At 36.6% G+C, this 20,369-nt stretch overlaps 1 protein-coding gene across 1 annotated transcript in view; it reads left to right on the plus strand.

Annotated features, from left to right (window-relative positions):
- The window catches only part of CNTNAP2 (contactin associated protein 2), a 1,951,553-nt gene that overhangs the window by 626,966 nt on the left and 1,304,218 nt on the right, over positions 1-20,369 (plus strand). The window contains exon 3 of the mRNA XM_041753355.1: positions 2,049-2,242. Coding sequence (XP_041609289.1) covers positions 2,049-2,242 — 194 coding nt within the window. The remainder of the gene's footprint in view (positions 1-2,048; positions 2,243-20,369) is intronic.

Genomic DNA, 20,369 nt, shown 5'->3' on the forward strand with positions numbered 1-20,369 from the left:
TCTCCCTCTCCCTCTCACCCCCAACCCCAACCATATATAGAACAAAACTTCCATTTTGTTCTCTTTGGTTGTATCTTTTCTTCCTTAATATATCATTCCTTCAACATTTATATATTTTATTTCAAAGAATATAATTAATTTATAAGCTCAGTTTTAAAGTCCTGGTTAGCTAATTTCATCAACTCTGTTATATACAATCTATTTCTATTGATTGACTTTTCTCTTGTTTAAGTTATTTTTTCTTGCTCTCTCAAATGTCTAATATTTTTTTTAAATTATACTATACATTATGAATGCTTTGTTGTTGATCTTCTGAACTTTCATGGCATCCCTTAATGAAGTGTTGAGTTTTGTCTGAGCAAGTAGTTAATCTATTTGTAGGTCAGATTGATCTTTTTTTTTTTTCAGACTTGTTACCAATCTTTATTCAGATATGCCCAGAGTAGCCCTTGTTTTAGGACTAAATTATTCTAATTTTTCTGAGATGTCTGCTGAATGCCTAACCTTGTTCAACAACTCCTCTCAATCTTCTCTAGTGTGAAGTTAAACAACTTCCAGCCTTGTGCTTCCTTTGGTTGTTTTTCATTTCATAAAGGCCTTTACCTTGTCTTGCGGAGCCTTGGTCTGCAAATACACAGGTTACTATTCATACAGAGTTTGAACTCCCAAGGCTCATTGGTTATCCCATGCAGATTTCCAGAGGTCTTTCTCTTTATAGCTGCCCCCTCCCTGGTACTTTGTCCTGCAAACTCCAGCTTCCTCCAGAGCTTTGGTTTTGATATGTCTCCATCTCCATGACACTGTTGTACTGTTTGGGATGCTCTTCTACATGCCACATAATCCAGAAAGTGAAACAGGCAAAAGTCAGGCATCTGTCAGTGGTCAGCTCATTTGTTTATCTTCTCTTGTGGTTCAGGAATCCTGTATTGTCTGTTGTCTAATCCCTATAAAGGGTAACTTTATATATTTTGTAATTTTGTGATTTTTTTTTATGGCAGGAGAGATATTCTATCATAGTTGAAAGCAGAAATAAACCATGCAAACGTCACTTAATGAATGATATATCTGTGATGATTTATAAAATGACTTATCATAGTCCTCATAAAATCAATTATTTTATTGTCACTTTTAAGTATTTAATTTGCAAAGTGCTGCATATATATTGATGTTTGGATAATTTATTGAATACTTTTCTACCATTCACTCCCATTAGTAGCAAAACTCATTCAAAAAATTATCTTGCCCCTTAGCACTAAACATCATGCCACATTTTCTGTAATATGTTTACTTATAATCATAGTTATTCTATATAGTGCTATAAACTAAGAGTATTTTGTTCTATATGAATGTTACTTTTCTCAAAATAATTTTGCATTTTTATTTAACAATTTTTATATTACCAAAAGAAGTTATACTTCATTTAGTAACTGAAATTATTTTCCTAGAAATGTGGTTATCAAGAGGCATGGGTTGTATATCTCTTAAGTGTTAGCAAACACATTACCTGAGTACTATATACCTTAGTTCTCATGAGTACGGGGCATACTGTAAGATTAGGCCTCATCTCAAGAATTGCTAGGATTCTGAGCTCTGAACTTTTTAAAGCAAAAGAGAGTTTAGAGTTGTATGTAATTGCTTTTTGTTTCACTTATAATCTACTCAGACATAAAACCTCACATGAGGAATTAGTAGATTGTTACATTTTTTTTCCTAGTGATTTTTAGTTGAAGAATTCATGCTAAATTGATCAACCCTCAGCCAATTAGACTTTGACATGTACTAATAAGATCTAATTGAGGAATTATGAAGACATTTGCTCAGGAGAAAATGAGCACATAATTACACCATAAAGAGGTTAGAGTATCAATGTTACCCAGCTGGAAGAATATTAGTTGAAGTCCCAATGGCATCTATAAAGGACACCCCATAATATATCTGTAGAATGTTGTACTGCTAAGGCCAATTAAAAGATGTAGAATAATGCATTGTCAATTATAGAACTTCAACTCTAAATATCCATTTTCCTCTCTTGCTGTGACCTTTTTCAGGTGCTGGGGGATGGTCTCCATCCGACAGTGACCATTATCAATGGCTTCAGGTTGACTTTGGCAATCGGAAGCAGATCAGTGCCATTGCAACCCAAGGAAGATACAGCAGCTCAGACTGGGTGACCCAGTACCGCATGCTGTACAGTGACACTGGGAGAAATTGGAAACCCTATCATCAGGATGGGAACATCTGGGTGAGTCATTGTCAGAAAAATATATGGCTCTCTTGGTCCCACCTCCAAAGATTTGGTTTAGTTGGTCTATGGGGCAGCCTAGGCATTGGGATTTTAAAGTTTCCTAGGTCATCCTAATGTACAGCCAACACAGGAAACCATATTTTAGATTGGCTTTTGGCCTATAGGTAAAGTGTGCATAGAAGAAGTTTATTATGAGATATAAACAGATATTAGAAAATTAGAAAAGACCTCCCTCAAAATTTAGCAGAGACAAAGAGACTGATCAAACAGACCAACCAACTTTGAGTAGACAATTAGGGCTCAGGGCAAAAATTCTTCCAGTGAAACATTCATTATTTTCCAACTCTATGTGGATTCTTTATTTTTTTGAAAGATTTTATTTATTTATTCATGAGAGACACAGAGAGAGAGGCAGAGACACAGGCAGAGGCAGAAGCAGGCCCCATGTAGGGAGCCCGATGAGGGACTCGATCCCAGGACTCCAGGATCATGCCCTGAGCCAAAGGCAGACACTTAACCTCTGATCCACCCAGGTGTCCCTCTCTGTGGATTCTGACTTAAAATCGGATTAGCATATTGGTGATATGATTTGAGGGCTATAAACCAGACAACAAACCATCTTTCACATTTTCTGTTTCTGTAAAGTTTTAATTCTATGATTGAGAGTGTCAAATCTCTCCTATCATAATGCACTAAATTGTAATACAGATAGCTGGTAAAACACAGAGGTGGGCAGCCGGGTGGCTCAGTGGTTTAGCGCTGCCTTTGGCCCAGGGCGTGATCCTGGAAACCCGGGGTCGAGTCCCACATCAGGCTCCCTGCATGGAGCCTGCTCCTCCATGTCTTTCTGTTCCTCATGAGTAAATAAATAAAATCTTAAACACACACACACACACACACACACACACACACACACAAAGAACAACAACACAGAGGCATTTGGCCTTTATTTTGCTTTTCAGATACTTAGCAATTAGGGATAGCTCATTCTGAAAAAAATATAGAGACATAAGTTCAAAGAACTAAGAAAGTTCAAATTTTCTGAGGTGACTTGGACTCTTTGGGTTAACATAAAATACCAGGGGTTCAGTGGGAGAGACAGGCCACCCAATGGAAGTAATCACACACAGTGAAGGTAGGCTTCATCTCCATTCAGGGCTCTCAGGCTTTTCTCATGGTGTGAAGAGTGTATTTTCTACTGTTCTCTGCCATTCTGGTGTTCCTTTTGTTTCTTCCTTTCATATCCTATATTTTTCATTAAAAATAAGTATGTGATGAGTGATTATTTCTAGAAGAAACTATAGTGAGCCAATTATGAAATTTCAGAAATCAAAACAAGTTTGAGGCACAAACTACATACTGTGAAGTGTTTTTTTAAGTGCCAAAGAGCCTACAACATAATGATTACATTCCTTTAATAACCTATGACAGAAATGGTTTAATCCTTGTTAATGTGAAAAAAATAGTTCCTTGGCTTGATGTATTCTAAAAGAAATAAAACTCATTGTTTTCTAAAAATTGTTGAGTACTTTAGAGCTCATTATGTCTTAACATGCACTAAGTGATTGAAGTTTAGCATTTACAAATCTTGACCAAAAAATACACTTCAGACATAAGATTATGAAAAAATGTAATTAAATATTAAATTTTCTTTTAATCTAAATACTACTTAATGTTATATATATTATATTTAAATAAAAAAGATTTCTGGGGGTGCCTAGGTGGCTCAGTTGGTTAAGCATCTGCCTTTGACTCAGGTTGTGATGCCAGGATTCTAGGATGGAGTCTTGCTCAGCAGGGAGTCTGCTTCTTCCTCTCCCTCTGCCCCTCCCAACACTCGTGTGCTCTCTCTCTCTTTTTCTCTGTCAAATAAAAAATTAGTAAGATCTTTTTTAAAAGAGATATTTCTGACATAGATTTGGATAGCTGTTTGATGGACAACCCTCCATGCCATGGGAAATTCCAGACAGTCAAAAATTTTTTTTTTTAACATTTTATTTTATTTTTTATGTTTTATTTATGATAGTCACAGAGAGAGAGAGAGAGGCAGAGACACAGGCAGAGGGAGAAGCAGGCTCCATGCACCGGGAGCCCGACGTGGGATTCGATCCCGGGTCTCCAGGATCGCGCCCCGGGCCAAAGGCAGGCGCTAAACCGCTGCGCCACCCAGGGATCCCTCAAAAATTTTTAAGTTGATACAGTTAACAAGTGTTTTCCCTATCCATCCAAATGCGTGGAAAAATGATTATCTGAGAAGAATGAAAAGCAATGTAAATTCAAATACTTCAGTATTGGTTTTAACAAAGGCGAATTGTTACTCTTTTCTGTAATTATAGGAGGGATGGACATCATAACTAATTTTATTGGTAATATTGTTATTAAATGTGCATATGGAGAATATGAATTATTTTATGACTATTGAGTACTATGTTAAAAATAAGTGAAGAACAAGGCATGTTAATGAGAAATTTTGACAATTTAACAGGATTTTAAAGTCATTAATCTGACTTTGGAATCTGACTGTGAAATGATAATGGCTCTTGAAAATAGTCCTCAAGAATGGTTTATTTGAATATTTCATACTCAAAGATATGAGTTGCTAAACGTGCTTAACTAGTCAAACCTTCTCCGTTCTTACTGATAATACGTGGCATAATAGAATTCTTTATACTTTATCCACAATGCCATTTCCTTCTATTCAGAATTTTCTTTCTAATGTACCAGAAAAATCTGTGCAGATTGGTAAAATTGCCCACCCCCTGAAAAATCATGCATTTACATAGTCCACAAAATCTAATTTGCATACTGCTCTTGAGGTGTTTTCTGGCTTCCTAAGTATAATCCTTAGGACAGGGAGAAAGTATTCTGTATGAGCATTTCTTATCAAAAGTCCATTCAGCATTACATTAAATAAGAATTCCAGCAGATTTTTGCTATGAGGCTGCATTTAGCTTTGCTTGGGAAATTCAATTACTGGTTTTTGAATGCAGATGTTTGGAGCCAAAATAGGCAGTTGAAATATTAACAGTGAATGCCTCCTTTACATACCATTATTGTTTTGCAGGATAGTAACATACCATAAATTTAAAATTAGATCTCCCAGTCATGCTTTAAACTTAAATTTACCTGTAATGTAAATGTATATCTTCTTCTTCCTTTAAAATTTTTTTATTACATGATAAGCAAATGCTTATATATTCCTAATTACTTTTTAAAGCAATTTTTATCCCTTTCATTAATAGTGAGCAGTTATCATACTGGGATCGGTAACCACTGAATGTATTAGATGGAGAATCACACAGAACAGACATGTTTATGGTATTTAAGTTACATCCTTACATATTTATCAAGAATATAGGATTATCAGTTCATATTTTCTAAGAAATATTGAAAAGAATATTAATTTGCTAGATATATTAAAAACACGAGTCTCTTACACGCTTTTTTCCACATACATACACACACAGAAATCATCATTGCTTCTTACTAATTTGAAACCTGTACAAAAGCTGGAAAACAAATGATAGCAGGTTAATGCATTACATTATTATTACATTATTATTATAATTATTACATTACATGATTACATGTTTTTCTGAACATCAAATCAATAGCTTGAATATGTATTCTCGACCTCCTTTTTAACCAAATATCTTACTAATTCATATCTAAATAATAAAAGTTCCTAAAACATCTTTGTAGATTAGCATATAACCAGAAGTTCAGTAAGTGGAAGCCAAGATATGTATTCTAAAAGCTTGAACTCAAGTATCTGGGTTCATATGTGTGGTTTATAAACTTAGAGAGGTCACTCTGTGCCTCCAATTCCTATCTGGAAAATGGGAATAATGCCTCTTAGGAGATTTACATGAGCCTATGTAAGTAAAGAAATTTTGTGAACTCTGAAGATTTAGAAACATGTATGTTCTCAATTGCCTGTATAAAAGCATTCTACAAAACTAGCAGCATTCTAGTTTATATACAAAACTTGTGTAGTATTTCTTTTCCATGAGAATAGTCTATAATAATAATCTTCAGGTAGTTTAGTCCCCCTCTATCCTTTCCAGATACATTCTACCTCAGTTTACTCTTAACGTGTTTTAAAATATCTGAGACTGTTTTAGGCAAAGGAAACATGACCTAAAATGGGAATAAGAATTGTGGACAAACCTTTGGCATATCTTTCAGTTGACAAATGGAATGGCCATTGGTAGGCAGTGCAGTGCAGGTTGGCTTGTAAAGCATGGCTGGAAGATCTAGCTCTATGCCAAGAGCCTTTGCGGTGCTTGTAACAAATTATTTGTTACCATAATGATGGCCATGTGTCCAATGAGCCATGCAAGGGGAGATTGTTTAAAAATGAATAGATTATTCTGTCCTAACTTTTCAACCATTTGTTGTAGTGGTTGCACTAATTTTCCAAATCACTTCCAAATCTGTTCCAGTTATAAATGTAAAACATAACTATTTCACAGTTCAATAGTATACTTAGATTCTTTCGAACAAATCTAGAATTTTTTCCTGCCTTTGAAACTAAGGAAGATAACCATCCTTCTTGCTTGGTCATGTGTCTTTCATCAGATGATAATATCCCTTTCTTCGCTTACGACACTAATGCGATATTTTTCTCCAATAGATGGGAGTTTCTCTTATTTGTTTGTGTATGCAAATGCATTGTGGCTGCAACCACTTATTTGGGGAAAGGACTAGGCAGGTACATTCAAAATAATTTTATGGATAACTTATTGAGAAATAAGACACATCAGAATAACCTGCATTAAACACTTTCTAAAATGACCCTTGTATAAATGGATAAACATCTCTAGGACTTGCATGGAAAACAAATAATTTCCCGGGTGAATTTAGAATAAGCTTCTTATTTCTGTGAAATACATTTTTCTGTTTACACCCCTCTTAGGCTGGGTGATATTTTTAAAGTCTCATGAATTTTAATAAGTTGAGTGGATATTCCAGATCCTTTTGCATATACTATAATGCCTCTAGTAGTGAATTTTGATCACCTTTCTAAATGCACATTTGTATTGTGAGATTTTCATTTTAAGAGGTCATAGTATTTTGTCCTGTGTCAATTTGTAGCCATTCAATATTCTACACATACACACATATGTAAAAACCATTCTAGCCAATGTGATTATGCATTTAGCCAATGTGATTATGCATTTTTTATAAAAGTAAAAATGGAATATAAAAATCTGGAAGATAAAAGTAAGATGGTATTAATAATAGTGGCATACACTGTTAGGTAAAGGAAGATGATATAATCTTATATGATCTGGCTTCTTCCAACAGTATGTTATTCTTTACAGTGTAGTGTATTTTCCATATATTAGTTAAAATAGGATATATATAGTCACTGGTTATGAATTTTTATAAGTATATCTGATTGCTTGAACACTAATCTGAAAGAGGAAGTGTTCTCATTAGGCTTAATGATATCACCAAGTGTTTTATTTTGCTCTGGACACAAATAATGGAGATACTAATATTTTTCTTATTATACCAGGGTTTGTCTTTAGGCGACATGAGGCTAAATGAGTCCAGATGAATATAAATTTATATAAAGTGTAGATAGATAGGTACCTGCTAATATTTTGGATAATAATAATGAATAATATCACTTAAGAGGAATGTCTCTACTCTGTTCAAGCAGGAACTTAGTAGAAGTTAGAGGAATAGCAGTATGTCTCTATGGGGGAAAGCAGACCATCATAAAGCATGCTGTTGTATGGCTCCATGACCCTGAGAGGCAGTGAAAATAGCAGCTCACTGGTGTGCTCTAGAATTTGGGCCACCTTTCAGAGACATCTGTACAACTTTGAAAGATTTCTTAACCTTTCTGTCTTTAAATCTCCTTGCCTATAAAATGCAGCTAATAACACTACTTACTTCCTTCACCTCAATAGAGATTATAGGTATTAAATTAATAATCCATGTGAAGAGTTTAGGACAATGCCTGGCACATATTAACCACTCAATTATTATTGCATTATATAAATCTGTGACTTCCAGATGCATTGCTATAATATTAGATTGGATCTGTCCTTGAAAATTCAAAATAGCCTGTTACTTTCACTATATAACAGCTTTTCTGAATTAACATATTGGCATGTGCATTGTATTACATCTGTGCTTCTAAGCCTGAAATGACTAATAACTCATTTTTAAGTATAATTGAGAATGCTAATTTAATTTATGCCATTTGGATCATGATCCTATTAATTGTCACATGGAATGTATGCATCGCAGTACAAAACTGTGTCTGGGTGGTTCTTTTTTTTTAGATTTTATTTATTTATTTACTTGAGAGAGAGAGTGAGAGAGAGTATGTGTGTGAGAGAGCACAAGCCGGGGCGGGGAGGGCAAAGGGAGAGGGAGAAGCAAACTCCTTACTGAGTAGGGAGCCAGCCATGGATTGATCCTAGGGCCCTGGGATCCTGACCTGAGCCGAAGGTAGATGCTTAACCCACTGAACCACTCAGGTGCTCCTAGGCAGTTCTTTCAGATAACATTTTTTTTAATTAAACTTTCAGTGGAAATATAACTACAATGCTTTCCTTAGACTTAGTTTGATAAATTCACTTTTATTAACTCTGGAAATCAAGGAAAATAACTGTCTACAGTCTTCCATATCTTCTTGGGGTAACTCAAAAGAGTATGATAAGAAGACTACAAAACAGGCTGGTAAGTATTAGCTAAAACAGATTATACTGCTAGGCCATGAAAGTGGAAAGCCGGGGAGAATGAGACACCACTCTGAATGCCAGCTTCCCAAAGTATGTCTTGGATCAGCAGCAACAGCATCATCTGGGACCTAATTAGAAATGCAGAATCTCAGGGGCCCACCTCCTGTCTTTAAAATCAGAATATACAGCTTAACAATATCCACAGGTGATTCATATACATGTTAAAGAAAGAGTGTGTTGTTTTTCATATTTGAGGAGCTCCTGGTGAGGAAGGATTAGAATTAGCCCCAGGGTCTCCCAACCAGAAGGCAGATTTAGAAGTAGAATTTGCAGTGCAAACTGCAAGCAGACTTACCATGAGAAGAACATAAGCTTTGGTGAAAAGCCACTTACTGAACACCTACTACTTATTGAGGGTCAGAGATAAACTAAACACAGTCACAACCTTCTAGGGGTGAAAAACCTAGCAGTTGTGCTAAGCATATAAATTTATAATTTTATTTTATGACTACATGTGCCCTAATGGAAAAAGATTTGCACAAGTTGTTCTAGAAACACACACACACACACACACACACAAATGCCTCATTCAGAGTGGTTGAGGGTCATGGTCAACAAAGGCTTCTTGAGTTCCGAAGTATTGTTGGCTAAGTAGGTAGGAAACTGGTGATGTATAGAAGAGAAGCAGATGAGTCTTCTACTGAAACAGGTAGGAATGGATAGTGAAACACTCTACATAGTCATGTCTTTCTCAATTTCCTTATTACAAACAAATAAAAATCTAAGCTTTCTTTAGAATTCAAAAATCTTAAAAAAAAGATAAAATTCAAAAATCTTAAGGATTAGACCAGTAATGTTTAAATTATATACTGTAAATATCCAACTTTGAGAGAGCATCACTGTCTTCTCGGGCACCTCTCTGTAATGCTCATAATACAGAGTTCACACTGCCAAGCACATAATAGACGCTTCAGAGTGTACAATTGAACTGAAGTACCCCATTCTGGAGATAAATGGGCTGAAGCTAAGAGATATGATATTACTTAAATTTTGACCTGCAAATCCCATTATACTGACCCCAGTACTCAATAGGGATCCAAATACCTATTTTTGATGTGTCAAGAAGCATCGTTATTATAATGACCACTTGCTTATTTTGACTAAATGAAAACAATTTGATTGTATACACAAGATTTATAGAACAAGAGAGCATGGGCTCTAGAGCTGGGCTTTATATAATCTGCTCCAGCACTTAGTAATAGTGAATATTTAACCATTTTAATCAACCTTTTATAGGCTTTAGTTGCCTTAGCTACTAAGCATAGAAGAGTATCTAACTTATGGGTTTTTCTGAGACTTAGATAAATTAATCCAATTGCTTGGAACAGTGCACCATAAATATAGGCTCATCTTCTTATCTTCCTCTCATTTCACCTCCTCCTAATTATCAGTATTATTGTTACTATAATCTTTAATCACTATACAACACTATATTAAAAGTGGCTTAAAGACCTTAAGTGAGTAGTCGATAGGCCTATCCTCAAAAATATTGAAATCTAATTATGCGGACAATAACTGTATGTAAAGCCTGGTCAACTTGGGCAGCTCTCAGTATACATGTGCCTCTGATGACTGTGAAGGTATCTGTCACTTGTATGGCCAATTTGTTTGTCACTTGTATGGCCAATTTTTCCGAGGAACTAATTTAGTCAATGTCGACTTTGAGAAAGATCTAATAGAATGTTAAAATGTCTTGGCAAATAAATTTGGATTGCCTGAATAAACTAGCTTAATTATAGACTGTATTATCATGCTGGCAAAAAAAGATGTCATGTTGATAGGCTCTCTGAACGGTCTACTCAGTTACCGTCAGTGACTTTTCAGGAGTGTAGGGCAGGAGTAAAGTATAGACTTCTACTTCTAGAAAATTTCTATCATGCTTCCAAATGAAAAGATTATTTGAGATAAACATCTGTGTTTCTCCCATGAATTTCACTGATGTATTTTAATGAGACAGTGGGTCTACTGTTATTGCTATTTGAATGGTTTATCTTCATATTAAGATGCAGCTGTAGTGAAGTCTACAAAAACTGCCCTGTGATTTAGCAGAGAAGTCTAGAAAGCTACCTGCACCAATTAATAAGTAGTAAAGGCCAACAAGCATTTGTTGAGAGGTCGTTTGGTATTTGATATGCTGTATCTAATTCAATCTCCAAACAACTTAAATGTGATGACATAGATTATTGTTATTATTAAGCCCACCCTATACATGGAAAAGTTAAGGAGTAGAAAAGGTAGCACACTCCCTGGAGCACATGAGTTCTGTGAACAGTAGAGCTAGGACTGGAATCGTGGGCTAAACTAAAGACATCTTCACCACCACGCTCTTCATCACCATGGCTCACCTCAGCAATTTCTCTCACGGTGAGCAAGAAACTTGCTGACCACCACATTTTAACTGTAATGTGCTAAACATGTGTATAATGGCATATCATATACACCATACCATTCTTTTTGTAAGGTTGCCAGTCATATTGGATTAAGGGCCTAATCCCCCAGTGATGACCTCACCTTAATTACTTATAGATGCAATGACCTTATTTTCAATAAGAACATTCTGAGGTTCTGAGGGAGGTGGGGCTGGGTAATCTTCAACATAGAAATTTTAGAGTGATTCAATTCAACCCTTAAAACCTAACTTTTAGGAAGCACTTTATAAGGTTATGCAATTAAAACCTATTTTCTACCACTGCAGGACTAATAGTGTTGCGTATGGTTATAAAGAATAGGGAATTGTCTTATAAGAAACAACGGCTTCTGAGAGCAGTTATAGATCTGTCCTCATGGATTTAGGGAATATGTCTGAGTTAAACCATGAGAGATTGTTCGCTGAGTCATTATATGATTCTCTGCATTCAATTGTTTACAAACAAAACTTGGAAGAAACATTTTCAGAATTCTTCTAAAAGACGAATTTTAAAAAAAAGACGCTTTTAAAAACCATGAAAATAGAATGAACCATCCCCTCACCCTGCCCCATGAAAAGATGTTTTCCTTTTAAAAGTGTCTGTGTTTCCAACCTCACCTAGAACTTTATTCTGAACTAAACACCATAAATGCCATTTGGACTACAGACATCATTTAATTCCTTATTTATTAAGAACCAGATTCTAGAAAACGTGTATTCTAAACAATTATTGACATTTTTCCTATCAGGAAAAAAAAAAAGAACTCTACCAAAGATAAAACACCATTCCCCAATGGAATCTTGAGAAATAATTGCTCATTTCATTTGGATTATAATAGTCTCTATTCGAAAACAGAAGGTTTCATGAGTTGCCCTCACAGTATTCTTCAGAGAAGGTTAAGAAACACACCCCCACCCCACCCCCAGATCTCAGATATGCAACCTGAGTTGCCCAGTGCAGAGGTACTGTTCATCTTAGGCAATCAGCAATCACAGTTGTTCATTCTGTTCTCACTGGTGAGTGTCCTGTTGGTGTATTTCTCAGTTTTGCTACAGTATGCAAAGTGGAAAATAGAGCTGTGTGAGATGGCCTGAAGCGACAGAAAAAGACTGAATTTATCATAAATTCATTCAGGCTGTTTACATTCAACCTGGTACAAACAAGTATTTGATAACAGAACCGAAAAAATACAGAAGTCCTTTCCTTTGAAAGGATTTAATGATTGCAATACTAGAAGATATTTACACTAGGTTTGTCTGCATGACTTCCTACGTAGGGAGGTCAGTGTATGTTTAAATACCTATAATTTGACAGTTTTATTCCTGGAATAGTAATAGACAGAAGTGTTACATTTTACCTTTACTTAAAATAAGCAGTTATGTCAATGCTGTCTATTTTTAAGTTTAAAGTCAAAGACCAAATAAATTATTTTTAAAAAAATATTTTATTTATTCATTCATGAAAGAGAGAGAAGGACAGACAGAGACACAGGCAGAGGGAGAAGCAGGCTCCATGCAGGGAGCCTGATGTGGGACTCGATCCTGGGTCTACAGGATCACACCCTCGGCAGAAGGCAGCACTAAACTGCTGAGCCACCCAGGCTGCCCTAAAGACCAAATGAATTCTTAAGACAGTTTTATGTTTGGAATGAGGGTAAGTGATAATGAAATAAAACAGACACACGCAGATCCATACCCATCCTCAACCTGTACTACAAAATAACTCTTAATCTCCTCCTAAATTATATGAAGTCTGTGGATAATTAATAGAATCAAATGTATCTTTCACTGAAGTCAGCTGAAATGCCCAGGTGTTGAACATTTTGACTAAGATCAAGCACCACTGCTAATACTAACCACCTACCATTCACTGAGTACTTACCTGGTGAATATTTTCTGTGTCAAATACTGTAACAAGGTCCTGAAGGGTGAGGGACCAAGTTTGGTCTTGATTCTCACATCTCCATAGTCTTTATTCTTACTATCATGCTGTATTTAAGAAGATATAACCCTAGGTGATCGTATGTATGCTCTCTGAGAGGTTTATTTGTCTTGTTAAATGTTGGGTCTCACCAGAGTGTTCAGAGGTTTGCACAACGAATGTGGTTGGTAAATATTTGTCAACGTTTGACTGAGTTTATGAGATTTGGACATTAGAATAATAGTATATAATTAGGTGTACATTTCACAAACATTGTTTATTTTCTTAGTTTATAAGTACCTAATAGATACTGACAAATATTGCACATACCTACATCTACTGAAAGAAGTTAAAGTGTCCAAATGGTATTTTTGGGAACACATGAGAAGCTCAAGATTTCCACAGGAGAGAGAATAGAGCAGAAATTGCCACAACAAGAAGGTAAGAGGGAGGCTGGGGGTATTGACTAAGGCAGCAAAGCTTCCTCTCCCTTCAGACCTGGGCGCAGCTTGGGGATGTGAAGTGAAATGTGAAGAGGATCGTAATATCAAATGCATACATATATTGAAAACTTGAATGTGAGCTGGGCCCTGGGTCAGTGAAGACAATCTGGCCAAAGTGTAGAGAGGTCTCTTATCTCAAAGGCTGAATGTCAGGATAGCAGTATTATTTGTGAAGTCCATGCAAAAGGAAGATGTATAACACAGAAGAATATATTACATATTCTATGTGACCACTTGTGCAAAAGGCAAAAACAGGGAAAGCTATGCTGTAAGAAATCTGGGTCACAGCTTCCTTTGTAGGAGGGTGGTGGCTGGAAGTTCCCCACCAAGGCATGCTTTGGGGGTATTGATCATTGTTTCTTAGGTTAGGTGCTTGTTACACTTGTGGAAATTTGTCAAGCCATATATTGATGTGCACTTTACCTTAAAACTCAACAGTAAGTTTGAGAAGATAACATAATCAGACTTGAAATCAAGGTCTAGCTCTGGGAGAGTAGGAACTAAAGGAAGCTAGGAGCTATTATCAGAATTGCTCTCTAATACCAGAAACAATTGCAGGGAGAAACCAGTGGGCCAGACAAAAAAGAATAAATAACCAAGAGAGTTGGCAAAGGGCCTTAAAAGCCTACCTGCAACATATAAGGGATTATTTGTCTTTATGTCATTCACACTTAACACATGGATACCTGTGATATCACAATCTCTTACTTGCCAATGAAGAGAGTGTTTCTAGAGAGACATCATGCCTGGCTCTCATTGCCCCTGGCTTGCACAGGGATGCTTGCACAGAGGTGAGCTCATATAAAACATGCATCACTGTGTGCAGCTAGTGTTCGTAGGGACCACAATTAAGCCAATATATAGCTACTCCTGGTTTGTTTTTCACCTGTTCCACTTGCAGGATGAATGCATGTTACTAAATTTAGTTCACTATTATAATTGCCATCTATGTATGACAGGTGTTAACAATCACAGAGAAAGTTTCCATGTGTAAATTATCTCTCCAATTAAAATGAAGGAAACCCAGAAATGGGAAAAAAAAAAAAAAACTATAGAGAGGTCACATAATAGCTATAAATGCATTTACTCTTCAGCACAACCACCTCACCTGTGGATACAGCTCCAATGACTTGAAAACACACATACACAAAGTTATTCACAAAAGCACTATTTCTAATTTATTTTTATTTTTATTTATTTATGATAGTCACAGAGAGAGAGAGGCAGAGACACAGGCAGAGGGAGAAGCAGGCTCCATGCACCGGGAGACTGATGTGGGATTTGATCCCAGGTCTCCAGGATCGCGCCCTAGGCCAAAGGCAGGCGCCAAACCACCGCGCCACCCAGGGATCCCAGAAGCACTATTTCTAATGACAGGACACTGGAAAGCACCCCTTTGACCAGCTAAAGGGAGATTGGTTGAATAAATGAGGCTACCTCTATAAGACGGACACATCACAACTGTAAAGAAAACTGAGAGGTACCTCTGTGTTGTTGATCTGGAGTGGATTTTCTGGATATATTGTTAAGTAGCACAAAGAGCCCCTACTATGTGCTGACTTGTGCGTAATAAATGAGAAAGTCTGTGTATATGATTGAAGCAGTTCTAGAAATATTTCAATATATTCTAAATTGAACAGACGAGTAAATATGGTGATGATGTTGGGAGCCATGGATCACATTATGAAGGAAGTAATAAATCGATGAGGAATGGAGGAAAACAATCCGCACTAGGTGTATTTGTTACTACTGTAATGTCTTTTTTCTAGACCCATTTAAAGTGTGAGCTGAGCTAGACTAAACAGTCTAGGCCCATTTAACAGTCTGAGATGTATATATCTCAGGGTCCTGGGATCAAGCCCTGTACCAGGCTTCTTCCTGCTCAATGAGGAATCTGCTTCTCCTTCTCCCTCTGCCCCTACCCCTGCTCACGTGCTCTCACTCTCTCTCCCTCCCTCCCCTCCCCATTCCCTCTCTCAAATAAATAAATAAATAAATAAATAAATAAATAAATATCTTTAAAGAAAAAAAATGACATCAATATGAATTATGTAATCCTAGCCTAGAGCCTATCCTAGAGAGAAAAAAATGCTATAAAAATATTATTGGGTCAGTGGACAAAATTGGGATGAAGAAGGTTGATTAGATGTATAAATGTTAAATTTCCTGAAATTGGTAACTATACGCTTGTTGATATATGTCCTTATTTTGAGAAAATGTGAAGTAAAATATTCAGCAGTAAATGGACATGATATGTAGCTTATTCTAGGGTAGTTCAGAAAAAAGTGTGTGTGTGTGTGTGTGTGTGTGTGTGTGTGTGTGTAGAGAGAGGGAGAGAGAAAAGGAAAGATAAAGCACACAACGCAGAGCAAAACTGGGAAATCTGAATAAAGTATAAGAAAACACAAGGGCATCTGGGTGGCTCAGTTGGTTGAGTGTTGGGGTCTTGATACCAACTCAGGTCATGATCTCAGAGTCATAATCTCAGAGTCTTGAGATTGGGCTCCACATCTCGCTCTGCACTCAGTGTGGAGTCGGCTTTTGATTCTCTCTCTCCCTCTGCCTTCCCCCCTCACTTCACTGGCACATATGCAGGTTAAGTAAGTAAGTAAGTAACTAACTAACTAAATAAATAAATAAATTCTTTTTTTTAAAAAAAGAATAAAAGGCATTACAGTGTCCCTGACTATTCTTGTCACTCTTTTGTAAGGTTGAAATTGTTTCAAAAAAGGAATTATTTTTTTTTAATTTCCTGAAAATCCAGTATTGGAAACACATTAATTTTGTTGTTGTTTTAACAAGGTTTTCTTTCAAAACCAGACGCCTTGTGAGAGCACATAAACGTATCACTCTTATAGCAGTCACTGAAATCTATACCAGCGTGTTTAATTGTCTCTTTCTCATTAACTGCTGATATACTGAGGAAGTTAGAGATTTGATGTGATAAAATAAGGGAAAAAGAAATGACTACAGGAGCAGTAAATGCGGGTGCCATGTGAGGGGCAATGAGAGAGCAGCCAACTAGGGTAGGTGCCTACATGGACAGGAGGTGGTGGCATACAAGAAACACACACACACACACGCACACACACACACACTCTATTGACATATGGTGTTACCAGGATTCGTCCTGAAGAAATGGTATTAGTCATCAAATGCTACTCCCTTTATGCTCACTTCTAATATTGTATGCTCAGGGATACTACAAAAAATAAAATCAACATATTTATTTGAACATTTACACTAGAGAAGCATATCTGTTCAACAGGATTTGTAGAGTAGAAGGGGGCAATAGCAGTTTCTGGAAAGTCACGAATTGTGAAAAAAATGCCCTCAGGCATAAGGAACTCAGAGCTACCAACAAGTTACGCTTGTCAGAGTAAATTTGAAAGTGGGAAGAAATAAGACAGATATGAAATTAGCTCAGAACAATTCAATATTCGAAAACATCTGTAGGAAGAGGCGCTAAGGGCCTGGACTGAAGGAAATAAATCACAATTAGATCTGGTTCTGGAAAAACCACCAAGGTCTACATTAGCAAATCAAGTCTAAGGAGGAAAAGAAAGAACTTCTCTTGACAGAGGAATACTTAGGGTTTCTTGGAGATGGTTTTCGGGCAAATGTGATTTACAAATCTCTGCATTCATTTGTTCTGTGCAGATATCAGAAAGAACATGCTTCAGGGAGAGAGATTTATACCTAGTAGCAGGGTCTTGCACCAAATATTTTCTAGTTTCCCTACCAACTCGGAGATTCTTTCATTCCCTCTGAGGTGAACTGTTTTTTAAAATGGTAAACTACCTCCTATTTAATGATAACATCTGCTGAAAGGTAGTCATATTTATTAATAACATAATTTCCGTTTTTGACATTTCTATTATGATAATTTAAACTTATTATCTAATATTCCTCTCCTGTAGATAGAATTTGTCGTACATTATTTATTTCATGTAACGTTGCACGTGTCAGCAGAAATGCCTTTTTTCCAACCTCAGTACATTGAGAATACCAGGGAGAACCCAACACTGAGAAAATGATAATGTGATAATGTGAACATGCTGCTCTCAGGATGGACTCTTTAAAGCTTCGGAGGTTTTACATTTACATATTAGACAACTCCCAAACCTTCAGAAGAAAGCCCAAAGTGCTGACACAGTATGTGGATTCAGATCCTGTGAATGAAATGATTTTAAAAGCAATTGAGATTGAGCATAATGGTAAAAGTTTGAGGCAATTTGTGGAAAATTTCATTAGATTTTCAGGTTTCCCTTCAGCAGAGATTAGGAAATGTATTTCAAGTTCCTCAACAAAGAGTGAGCCAGATCTTAAAGAAAAGCAGGCCAGAGTCAAAGGTGATTTAAAAGGGCACCACTAAAGTGGAATATTGGCCCCAAGAGGGTGATCTGTCTCCCCGATTAATGAGACTTGAACAAATTTGTTGATAGAATGAGACCAGTGCAGCATTACACATTAACATTTGTAGGTACTGACAGAGATCAGTTAAAAACTTTCAAAAGTTGTTATAATTACCCCCTAGCCCTAACCTCTGACCCTGACACCTACCCTGGTTCTAAACTCGACTTCGATTCCAACCCTCACCCTTACCCGAACCCAAAGTTGTCTACTGGATGCATACTGAAAATTGAATTCTGTGATGAAAAACCAGTCACGTAACAAGAAAAAAAAAAAAACCCAAAACATAAGGTCCATTTAATATTTCTGTGTCAGTTAAATATTAATGCACTCATTTCTTATTGACCTTAGCCATAATTTAGAACTTTTTCAAGAATAACCAAGTTAACAAGTTTGACACAAGAGCCGAAGTCTTTCCTCAAGTCATATTATTGATACAATAGTTCTTTAAACCTAAGGAAAAGCAAGTGGAATTGTCACATGAATTATTTAAGAATAAGCAAGTGCCAGCAGATTTTTTTTCCACGCATTAACATTATTAAATGTGGACATATCTTTAAGTCGGCAGTACTATAAAGTTTCTCTTTTTCTCTTTTATTTATTATATTCTCTTATTTAATCAGTAAGAAATCTTGCAATTAATTAAAATTCTGTTTTAAGAATCAAGAAGCTAAAGGTGTGCGAATGGATGATTAGTTGTTTGCCAAACCCATGTCCCTTTCTTGTTGTCATACAGCCTGATTTCTGGCCTCCCTTGAAGCTGGGCATTGCAGATGACTCCTTGCAGCCAGTGGAATGTGGGGGGCAGTCATACCTAACACTTTCAGGCTGGCACACACATTGGGTCAGCATGGCCCAACATCCATGCTTCTATCTATGATCATTCCCATCATTTTTGCATTAAAGCCCCTTCCATGTTAACTACTCTGGGACTTACCTTTAGAATCTCTCCCCTCTCTCATCTCATCGCATTGACCTCCAGATGCTGTTATTTCTTCAGACTTTAAAAACCATTCTCAATTCCCCATAGTGACTGCTCTACTCTTTTGTTCTCCTTTGTTGCAAAACTCCTCAAGAAATGTTTTGACTTGCTCTGTTCACTTCTCATCTATCCTCTCTCGGACCACTTTGACCCATAGATCCATACCCCTGCATACCCCAATCTGGCTTCACTCCCATTATGCCACCAGTGGTCACATTTCCATCATTGTTGGACTTGACCTGTTTTCAAAATTTAACAGAGTAGAGTATTTCCTCCTCCATGATATACTTTCTGGGCACCGCATTCTTTTGGGTTTCCGCCTACTGAAATTTTGTTCTTTCTTAGTCTTCTGTTTTGACTTGTTTTTATAGCCAGGACTTTTCCCCTAACTATTGAAATATTCCAAGACTTGGTCTTTAGTTTTCTTTTCTTTCTGTCTACGATCACTCACTTTCCTGGAAATCCTAATCAGTGTTATGTCTTTAAATACAAGGCATTTCTCTTCTTTATCTGAGTTATTTTCAACTCCATTATTTCGAGTTATTAGAACGAATTATCACTGACTCCTCTTTATTTTTTTTTTAAATTTTTTTTTTAATTTTTATTTATTTATGATAGTCACACAGAGAGAGAGAGAGGCAGAGATACAGGCAGAGGGAGAAGCAGGCTCCATGCACCAGGAGCCTGACGTGGGATTCGATCCCGGGTCTCCAGGATCGCGCCCTGGGCCAAAGGCAGGCGCCAAACCGCTGCGCCACCCAGGGATCCCTGACTCCTCTTTATTTCACATTCTTATATCCGTTAGAACATCCTGTTGCTCAACTTTGAAAATATACAAAATAAAACAACCATTATTACCTCTCTGGTCTGAAACATCAGCTATTTCTTGAATCATTATAAGAACTTAAGCAGATCTCTCTATTTCTATCCCTGTTCCCATCTACACCAAAGTCAACAGAACAGCCATAATTCTTCTTTTAAAACAGAAGTCACATCATGTAACTACTCTATTGCTCAGAACCCTGTAATTGTTCACCATTTTACTCAGAGTAAAAGTCAATATCCTTATGGTTGCCCAAAGGACCTATAGGATCCTGTTCCCTACTACTTCTTTCTTTATTTTTAAGACTCATT

The sequence above is a fragment of the Vulpes lagopus genome, chromosome 4, assembly GCF_018345385.1.
Source record: "Vulpes lagopus strain Blue_001 chromosome 4, ASM1834538v1, whole genome shotgun sequence".
Classification (NCBI taxonomy): domain Eukaryota; kingdom Metazoa; phylum Chordata; class Mammalia; order Carnivora; family Canidae; genus Vulpes; species Vulpes lagopus.